Source organism: Chrysochloris asiatica, unplaced genomic scaffold, assembly GCF_000296735.1.
Source record: "Chrysochloris asiatica unplaced genomic scaffold, ChrAsi1.0 scaffold00141, whole genome shotgun sequence".
NCBI classification, from domain to species: domain Eukaryota; kingdom Metazoa; phylum Chordata; class Mammalia; order Afrosoricida; family Chrysochloridae; genus Chrysochloris; species Chrysochloris asiatica.
This window is the reverse complement of record NW_006408659.1, coordinates 3306937-3318066: the sequence shown is the minus strand read 5'-3', so window position 1 is coordinate 3318066 and position 11130 is coordinate 3306937. Positions and strand designations below refer to the sequence as shown.

Below are 11130 nucleotides of genomic sequence, written 5' to 3'. Positions count from 1 at the left end.
TTTTTTTTTTTTTTAATCCACCAACAAATTTCTATACTTGTACATTGAGGCTGTCAGTGAGTTGAGTAGAGACTGACTATGCATATTCATCACCATTCTAGTCAAGAGAAATAGATATAATCTTGTCATTAGAATACCATTGTGAGAATTGAAGAATAGTGCTTTATCAGCTCTTTTTCTTTCTAGTATTTATACATTATCACTTTTCTTTTCCATCATCAGCCTTTTGCCCCTCTACCACATCTTTCTAAAGAAATAGATGAAAAATATTCAAGGAACCCCAAATTCAATTAAGAAAAATAAGTTGCTCCCTAAAAGTCTTAGCTCTGTGTGGGAAAATATTAATAACACCATATTTCAGAATCATAATGTTGCAAGTGGATGTTACTTGTTACTCTTTTATGGAGGGAAAATGTGAACTGTGTATGCTACTGGTATATTCCAGAGGAGACTGCATCTTCAGCACATTTATAAAAGAGAGGTGTGAGGAGAAGTATTGTTTCAAAAGAAACTTGCTAATCTATTTTTCCCCCCAGAGGAAAATGCTGACTTCAAATTATTGATGGAGAGTCACCCTGATAATAAGTTTATATCTTTTCTTTGCAACGAAATTTGAAAAAGGGTTTTTAAAACATGAGTTTGCTCTGCCTCTAAAGAAATCGCTTAGCCTTTGTTAAGCTCAAACTTACTAACATCACTTGAGTACAACAATGAATCTATCGCTTTCATTTCCACTACCGTACTGAGTGTTCATGGAAAGACTTTTACAACCTGTTCTTCACATGAGTAATTGAGTAAAATTTCATCTTTATATATTCTGGAGCCCTGGTGTGGCATTGTAGGTTAGAGGTTCTACCCCGCCAGTCAATCTTCAGAAACCCTAAGAAGCATTGTCTTCAGTCAAAGCCAATTTGATGGTACTTAACAGTAATAACAACATATATATTCAGAGTAAAAGGATTGCACTATGTGCTGGGAACAAAAGTAACATAATAAACAAAGTGTTCAATAAGTCTAAAGTCTAATAAAATTATAGTTCATAGGGTATGAAATAGATAAGATGTATTCCTGGGCCAAAAATCCTCCTGGTATCAAAAATGAAACCTAGAGGACTTGAAAAGATGTTTTATTTTGTGATTATCTAGTCCTGGTGTGCTGCTGTAGGATATGCACTGGACTGCAAGGTCATTTCAGTTTCAAGGTTGGCAGTTCAAACTCTCCAGCCACTCCTTGGAAACCCTATACAGTGTAGCTATAAATTGGGGCCGTCCTGACAGCACTTAAACAACACCAACATCCAGCAAATAGAACTTTAAAAAAGTCATATTAAGGAATGAGGATTCAAACTAACATTTAACTCTTTTCATTAAAAAAAAAAAAAAATCATTTACCCTTTGTTTCATCCTTCCATTAATCTCTAACATTTTATATGATATTTATAGATTATTGCATACTATAATTGAGTCCTTTGTTCTAAGTTGTAGAATAATCTTTAGTTTCTTTAGTGACCTGTCACCTAGAAATAGGAATCATTACTTGAACTTAAACAAGTGCAGATCTTGACTTTCTTTACAACAGACATTAACTAAATTAATTTCAAATCCTAATGGTTGTATGAGCGTGAATCAGAAGATCTCATTATGTCTTTTAGAAATCTAGAACTTACCTTACGTGTGTAGTTAAAATACAGCTATCAGTTTTATTTGCTGGTCCAGTTAATTCTAATTATAGGTCAGATCTATCCTGAATGCAGGAGTTGAATGACAGCTTAGCAAAAAAATGAAATTCCAACTTTTAGTCACTTTTTTTATCCTGAGCAATTATCTTTAGTGTTCTCCACATAGAAGATGAACGTTTTACAAAGTTATAACGATACCTTGGACTCCTGGTGTGGTGCTGTAGGTTAAGCGCTGGACTGTGAACCACAAAGTTGGCAATTTAAACCCACCAGATGCTCCGTGGAAACTCTGTACAGGGTTTCTATGAGTCAGAATTGACTCGACAACACTTAACAACATATTTACTTAAAGAAAAATAAAATAATGTAATAGTGGAAAAGAAGGTGAAATATAGTTCAAATCAGTGTGACCCATCACCAAACAAGAAAAGAAGAACTTTGCTTGCATATGTAATATACACTAAATCTTCATATTTGGTTTACTCACATTCAGTCAGCATTGTCAGTTTACTCTTTCGCTAAGGAGTCCTGATGTGGCGCTGTGGGTTAATGCGTCAGACTGCAAAGTCAGTGTGAACCACAAGGTTGGTGGTTTAAGCTCACCAGCTGCTCCTTGGAAACCCTATACAGGGTCAGTATGGGTCAGAATCGACTCGATGACACTTAACAACAATAGCAACAATCCTAAATATCACTTTCTTATAAATTTTAAGATGCATATATATCAGTCATTTTTATAAAGTCTTTCCAGTTTATGTATAAATAAATCAGTGTGAAAATGCTACAAAGAAAGAAATACCCCCAAGAGTTGGTCATCGTTTTTATAACTGCTGCTGTTGTCGTTAAGTGCCTTCAAGTCAGTTCCGACTCACAGCGACCCTGAATAGGATTTCAAAGGAGCAGCTGGTGAGTTTGGACCACTGACCTTGTAGTTAGAAGTCCAATGTTTATCCTACAGAGCCACACCATAACTCTTTTTATAACTGCATGTAACAATAAAATCCCTGGTGGCATATAGGTTAAGTGCTGGACTGCTAACTAAAAGGTTGTCAGTTCAAACTCATCAAGTCACTCCACAAGAGAAAGATGTGGCAATCTCCTTCTGTAAAGATTCCCAGTTTTGGAAGCCCTATAGGGCATATCTGCTATGTCCTGTAGTGTCACTAGGAGTGAGAATCAACTCAGTGGAAGCTTGTTGGGCTGCTTTGGCACTTAATATTGTCACAGGCCTCTGAACCCTTTTCAATAATGATTTTCTATTTTGGTTATCTCCTTGGAATGGTCTTTACTTGCTCAGAGTTTATACTTCTTAAGGACAACTCCAGTGAACACCCTGTCTTTGAGAAAGAAAAGACAGGGTAAGTTGTATTACACTCAAGGAAATAAAGAAAAGGTTCAAAGTACAGAACTCATTCATTTCCAAATCCTTTTCCATTAAAGATTATTTTCTTCTTGTTGTGAAGTTCCAGCTCACAGTGACATTGTATAGGTTTTCTAAAGTCATAAATCTGCGGGAACTGAAAACCTTATCTTTCTCCTGCAGTTTAGCTCAAACTGCTGACCTTGTTCGCAGTCCAGTGCCCCTACAGAGCCAGCGTACTCCCATTAAACATGATAGAAGTAGAAATAATGGTGAAATCTGTAATCACTGATTTTAAACTTGTAATTTACAAGTTTCATGTGGCTCTTGAGAATTATTTTTCTCTCCCAAGTATCCAAGTGTAAGTTTAAATTGCTGATAAAATATATATTCTCTTCTAACCTTGCCACAGTGGTCTTCATAAACTGATACAATGGACCATTTCACAGCAAAGCTGTTATCTTTCATGAATTAGCCTTCACAAAAGTCCATTCTTCCTGAACATTTTCCTTTAATCTCTTGTTGCTGTAAGGAGCGATCTAATCAGTTGAGAGTCATAGTGACACTGTATAGGGTTTCTGAGGAGCAGCTGGTGGGTTTGAACTGTTGACCTTGTGGTTCTCAGTCTGGGCCTGATCCCACAGCCCCACAGCAGAAGTCCTGATATCTTAATCTCTTATCAATCTTTTGTTTATTAATGTTAGAATACTAAAATTTTCTCTTTGTTCTGTTATTGTGTATTAATAATTTTTTAACTGTATTATTCTCCTATTCTGGGTAATGTAAATGTATACTTTTGTGGTAGTGTTTGGTCTCTTGAGATGTTTGCTGGATGTACTTACAAACTTCTCAAACTGTTAGTTGAGCTTTCAGTTATATTGGACACAACTTTGAAAAGGAATTATCGCTTCATAACTTAACCTGAAAATGTTGCTCTTCCTACAGACAGAGTAGAAAGTTTTATTAATTAAAGAGAGGACATTAATGGCACCAAATAAAGAAATCTGGCAGGAAAGGTTTTGTTTTCTTTCTTAATTTTTATTTTTATTTCTACTCTTTCTTTCTAAGGATATCATGTATAAAAACGCTTCAGAAGGAAAGTCAGAAGACCCAGCATAAATAATAAGTCCCTTATTTGGTCCAGCATTTAGCTTCAGAAGGAAAAAAGCAAGTCTTTTCCTTGCTTGGAAACCTGACTGCCAATATGCTACATGTTTGTTCGTGTTAATTTTCTGCGTAGACTTTTCATTTCTTTCTCATGCTGTTCTGTTTGAGATAAATAAATTTACCTAAGCCAGTAGATAGGGCCATATTATAGGTTTTACTTTGAGTTCCACAAGGTTTGGAGACCTCCTCTTCCTGGCAGAACTAGGACTACTGACTTGGGTTGTCTCAAAAATTATAACTTGTTCTGAGGTGACTACATTAGGCCTCAATGAACAGAATACTCTGGAGATCTATCTAAAATGTACATAGTTGTGGCATGTGAACGATTTTGTTCACTGTACTCCACTATCGCTTTAAATCAGAACACTCATGCTGGGAGGGGTTGTAAAAGAAGTGGCAGTTTTGCTGAATACTCATGGTATTGTCTTTTGATTATATGAGGACTAATACCATGAGTATTAGGTCAGAAGCAACACTTATTTTACAGCCTTTCAAAGCATGGGTGTTCTCCAACAGTAAGCACAGATTTAAAGGGATAGTGAAATCCTGGTGTGGCACTGTAGGATAAGTACTGAACTGCAAGGTCAGTTTGAACCACAAGGTTGGTGGTTTACACTCACTAGCTGCTCTTCAGACACCCTATACAGGGTCGCTACAAGTTTGAACCAACTCAACGGCACTTAATAATAAACACCATCTTCCTGGAAGGTAAGACTTTCTGCTACTGCAAAGATTTACAGTCTAAGAAACTCTATAAAGGGTTGCTATGAGTCAGAACCAACTACCACCACCACCATCTTCATTTTAATGTGTCCCTGAATTTTGAGGGGAAGGATGGAGATTTTTTTTTTTTTTTCAATACATGTGTCTTCATTGTCTAATGCTATTCTAATGAAAATACCACAATTGGGTGGCTCTAAAGATCACTTATTTATTTCATCACAGTCCTGGGGCTAAAAGTTCAATCAGGATTTCAGCCTTTTCAGTTACTTCCTTGCCAATAGCCCAGGTGTTCCTTGGTTTGTGGATTGTGAACAATATTCTCCTGGGACTTGTCTTCTACAGTCTGTGTGTGTGTCTCTATGTCTAAACTCCCATATTTATAACCCAGAAGCAATTAGATTTTCTAATTCCTACAACTTGGGCATGATCTAATTAACATAACCAAGACAGCATTCATAGGTACAGGAGCCAAGTATGCAATACATGTGTTTGGGGGACACAACTCAATTCCCCAAAATGTGATTCATGGAATGATTAGAGAAAATAAAATGAGAATTGCGGTATATAAAAATGTGTTACTGAAGGACAGCATGGGAAAAAGAGCACGTGACTGGAAGCCATAAATCTAGACCCAGATATTCCTTGCTCCAAGGTCTGTAGCCAAACTACTTCACCTTCTGGGTCTGTAATTGGGGAATTAGGAATTGAGGGTTTTAACACCATTTTCTAGTAAGAAAAAAGGTAACTTTTTCTTGTAGTCATTCTAGCTTGAATTATTTTGCAATTATATCACCATGTCAGAATCTTTAGCAGTATACTAATTTTTTTTTTCTATCATTTCATTTACAGGACCCTAAGTTACGTGAACTTTTGGATGTGGGGAACATTGGACGCCTAGAGCATCGCATGATAACTGTGGTCTATGGGCCAGACTTGGTTAACATCTCCCATTTGAATCTCGTTGCTTTTCAAGAAGAAGTGGCTAAGGTATGATGGATGGGAACTTAGGAAGCATATCACATTGATCTAGATTCTTGTGTTGCCTGTGAAAGACTGAGTTTTTGTCATGCTTAGCATGCATTATCATTCAAACCAAAATAGAAAAAGTCTGTTGCCAAATATAAGTGTAACTCAATTCTAAATAATAGCATCTATTTAGATTTATGAAGAGTGTACCATTCAGACAGAATAAGGCACTGGGTATAATTCCTTTGCAAAAGAAAATATCGTTAAAACCACATTCCATTTTACCTGAACATTTTATCCCAAGACATTCTCTCTTAACCTCATCCCTGAGCCACTTACTTCTAGCATTTCCTTTCCAGCCCTCTCCTTGAGAGAATATCTTCATCACCTTCTTAACTCCTTTATTTCCTACACAACACCTAACCTACATCCGTATACTTAGCAGTTCCTCAACTAATATATGAACAAATGTAAATTAAGTTAACAAGTATGTATTCAACTATTGAGTAGATGACCAGTCCATCAAGGAACTGCTAATTTACTAAGCTACTAGGTTGTTCAGATGCTTGCAGAAATAACTAGAATACAAGGCACCATGTATCAAACTTATAGGAACTCTGGACTCATATGATCATTTGTCTAGAAGACTCCAATTGTCAGTAAAATAGAACAGAATTTTACATTAAATAATAGTTTTCTTTTTCCATATTTATAGTTTACAAGATACTATTGATGATTCTTAAGGAGCCCTGGTAGCGTAGTGATTTTCACAAGCTGGTTTGCTAACCACAATATCAGTAGTTTGAATCTACCAATCGCTCTATGGACGCAGCATGAGACTTTATGCTTTTGTAAAGATTTGCAGCTTTGGAAACCCAATACAGGATCACTAAGAGTTAGAATCAACTCAATGACGCACAACTACCACCATCACCATTGATGATTCTTAACCTTCAGATAATTTGCTTGGAGAGTTGATGAAATGAGTCTACGAAGACTTGGAAGCTTCTATGTCATGTATGTTCCCATGAAAAGCTTCTCATGTCAGGAGTCACAACTACTGAGTCATGTCAGCTCATATTGTCTTTGTATTTTGACCTGTAATTTTTAAACCCTTAGTGCTCTGTCAAATTCATAAGCTACATTGGATATACTTACCCAGTATCTAATGAAGTGAAAATGGTTTATTGCCAACATTTACATAACATAACATCCACTTCAGCTCTTAAAATGGAATAAATAAAATGTCAACCACTTTTAACACTGTGGTGTTTAAAAGCTCTGAGGTCTTTAGGTCTGAGAATGTGTTACAAACCTAATCTGTTTTCTCTCTTTTTGAACCAAATTAACTGTTTTTGCTTCTATAGTATAATTTATGCCTGACAAAATTTCATTTCAATGATAGCATCTCTGTGATTGAATTCTATTTGCCTTTCTATTATGTTTATTCTGGTATCCTGGTAATCTCCTTTTGAATTGTATATAGTTCAATTCTCAGCATATGGATAGATGATTAAATAAAATGATCAACATAGATAAACAAAGTATTTGTAAGAGATTTGTAAAATATTTTCCCTAAATATAACTATAGTCCCTAAAAGTGACAGATACATAAGGTTATCTAAACCTCAATTAAAAAAACAAAAAAAACCTTTTCTATAAATGATATTATTGACTATCAGACAGACTTATATTAAGAGTGAATGTATTACAAATTAAAAACCAATCTGTATATATTATATTGGATCAAACCTTTATGCAGTTGTATTCAAAACATATATAATTTCTTTCACTCTATGGGCTACTACACAGTCATTTTCTTTAGGGATTTTAATTTCTGAGTCCTATGATATTCCTGAACAGAACTGCATTTATAGAGATTTTTCTAGATGTTACTTGATGCACCTGGTATAGCTAATAAGGCTAGAGAATATGTTTTGCTTTCCCTGGCTGTGATATTCTTTATGATTCTCCCTGCCCTCACCCCAGTCCCACACTGAAATTACTCAACCAGTGATTAAAATTTCCAAACATCGTTTTACCCTGAAAACTTATATTTCATCCATCTAATTGTCAATTCTTTCTCATTTTATTACACCTTCAATTTCATATTTGAGGTCAGTGAACATGATACTTCATAACATAACAGACTCATCAGATTCTTTAAAAGCCAAATTTGTTTTCAGAAGTTGCTTACAAATGGAACCCAGCTCATTCATTCATTGAACACATGTTTGTTGGCTGTCTGATCTGTACCAGCCACAGTGCAGTGTTAGGGATAGAGCAATAAAACAAAACAAGTCCATCTTGCCAAGGAATAGATCCTAGTGGAAATATACAGATACATCATGATTAAGCATGGAATGTATCCTATGTCAAATGGAGACCTGGGAGGAAGAATAAAGCAGGAGGAGAGGGAGTGTGAGAATGGAAGAAGGGTGATGTTCTTAGGGTGATCCGAGATTTTCAGGAAGTTGTTCAATTGCAACAATATCATGGCAGATTTTAAGAAAACCTCTTGGATCAATTAATTTCAAAATCAGAACTAACTTTTAAATTTTCGTGAAGATACTTATCCCAGAATTCATGTGCCTTTTTTCTTATTTAAATCACTTGTAACTAATTTTTTACAGTGATTTCATTCCCCTCCATGTACCATCAGGGAAGAGTATTTATCTCCATTTCCTGTACTCCTTTCCCTATGTCTTCCCCTACCATTGAATTTAGTATGTATTTGATTTTATTATGTATTCTATAAGACAAGTAACTCCTTTAAGACATGGACAGATGAGAAAATTGTGTCTTTCCAAGTTTTCCTGCTGTTGGACTGAAGATGTGATCCATGTCTTGCAGTGGATCAGCTGTCACACTTTTGTTAACCAGCATGAATTTCCAGTCTCTTTGTATCCTTAGGGTAAACGCTCCCTTCACTTTCAGGCATCTTCAGTGAACTAGCTTGGGAAATAGATGGTTTGTTTCACATTTGCCTCTTGAGTGCCACACCTCTACCTATGACTCCCTTTCAGTACCCCTAGCGACCAATGGACATATCTGAGTGTGTTACCAAATGGAACTCCAGGACTTCAATCCCCTCCTTAGGACTCCCCTAACTCTCTCTGAGGCCTCAAGAAGAAATGAATATATCCATCTTCCCCCTAGTCTCCTACTCTAGTTCCCAACAGTGCTACCGCTCATGGCCACATGCCTTAGGGCAAGGTTGGAAGAATCAGCACAGGAAACTACAATAGAGGAAGGGATGATAAATAGGGCTCAGCACATGAAATGAGGAAAAAGAATAGAGGCAGATCTGTGACTAGGCATTCCCTGTGTAATAGTCACATTTCTGTACCTTAAATTGGACCATCTTGTTCACCAGAGCATTGTTGTTGTTGTTAAATGCCACCAATTCTATTTTGACTCATAGCAACCCTTTGTAGGGTTTCCAAGGCTATAAATCTTTGTGGGAGCAGAAAGCCTTATCTTTATCCCACAGAGTAGCTGGTAGCTTGGACCTCCAACGTTATGGTTCACAGTCTAATGCTAAAGGTACAGAGCCACCACACTGCCTTCACCATGTCCTTTAATGGGAAAGGACACCGAATAATATAAAAGTATATCGTCTGGGAGCTTGTAACTTGAAAATTAATGCATTCATTTTTCCAAAAGAAAAAGGGAGACTGATTTCAAATTATGATTTAAGTAAGCCAAATTTAAAAGTTGAGGAACTTACAATATGCCACTTGCTATTAAACCAACAAAACCCGAACAAACAAGGGATTACTGCTGTATTAGATAAATATGGGCCATTTGCATGCTACAGAAAATAAATATCTCTTCTAGTAAGACCACAATTGTACTTTTGTGGAAGAGAACTATACAAGTCTTTGCCCTAATAAGTAAAATGAGACCTGGGGTTGGAGTTCCATGAGGGATCACTAAAGGAAGAAACTATAAACCGGAAAGGCCAGCTGGATTCTTCTACCAAATGGAAGAGGTCTCCACGACTATTTGAGTAGACTCTTTGTCCATCAAATAATGGGTATTGAGTTCATTCATTCATGTATTTACTCAACAGAATTTTATGAAGCTTTCTGCGATGTGTTAAGCTCTGTTCTAAATGCTGGAATTAAACAGTGAGCAAAACAGATAAAGATCCCTACACATAGAGAGCATACATTTGAGTGAAAATGAGAGGCAATAAATAAAATAAAGACATAAGCCATGTGGTTTATGGGAGAAGATATGTGATTTCAAGACCTATAAATAAGGACAAAGGAGAGTGGGCCCTGGGGTAAAAGCTGAAATAATGGATTGACCCAGTTTCTCTGAGAAGGTGATTTGAAACAAAGACTTGAGAAAGGTGAGGGAGAAGCCATGAGACTATCTATAAAAAATTTGCAAAAGCTCTGAGGCAGACAGTTATCTGGTGTCCTTTGAGAATGTCATGTTGGTAGGAGCAAATTGAGCAAGACTGAAAGGATGTCGTAGCAGAGGGAGATAAGGAAGTAAGAGAGTTTGTTCCTTCTAACTTCTAGGGTGGTGTAGGCATTTATAAGGGACTTAGGCTTTATTCTAAGTGAGATGGAAGCTATTGGAGCCAGAGGTGAGGGGCATGCTTTGACTAAACATTGGAGTCAGTAGTGGACTGCAGGCGGGAGAAACGCTATGCCACAGAAAGACCAGTTAGGACATGTACTGACTTAGGCCAAGCTGCTGCTATGGACAAGGTGAGAAGAGGTCAGAGTCTGAATGCATTTTAAAGGAAGAACTGATTCCATGTGCTGGTGAATATGAGAGAAGTAGAGTTATGCTAGAGTTCTAACTCAAACAAAATAGAAGGATGAAATTGCCATACACTGGCACTGAAAACATTAAGATTAGCACACTTGAGGGCAAATAATAGGAGTTTGTTTGGTTAGGGTTGGGATTTTGATTTTGTTAAATGCCGTCGAGTTGGTTCTGACCCATAGCGACCCTCTAGAGGGTTTCCAAGGAGCAACTGGTAAGTTTGAACCACCAACCTGGCAGTTCAAACTGACTTTGCAGTCTAGCGCATTAATCCACAGTGCCACACCATATATACATGTGTGTTTGTGGTGGTGGTGGTGGTGATGTGCCATGGAATGTATTTCAATTCGTAGCAACCCTATATAGGGTTTCTGAGACTGTAAATCATTACAGGAGCAGAAAGACTCATCATTATCCTGCAGAATGACTGGTAGTTTCGAACTGCTGA

The 11130-nt window shown here is 36.8% G+C and overlaps 1 protein-coding gene across 2 annotated transcripts in view; it reads left to right on the top strand.

Annotated features, from left to right (window-relative positions):
- LOC102810898 (1-phosphatidylinositol 4,5-bisphosphate phosphodiesterase beta-1-like) overlaps positions 1–11130 on the top strand; it is a 1100672-nt gene that overhangs the window by 689345 nt on the left and 400197 nt on the right. For both annotated transcript variants that reach the window (XM_006870398.1, XM_006870397.1), the window contains exon 4: positions 5778–5915. In XM_006870398.1, coding sequence (XP_006870460.1) covers positions 5778–5915 — 138 coding nt within the window. The remainder of the gene's footprint in view (positions 1–5777; positions 5916–11130) is intronic.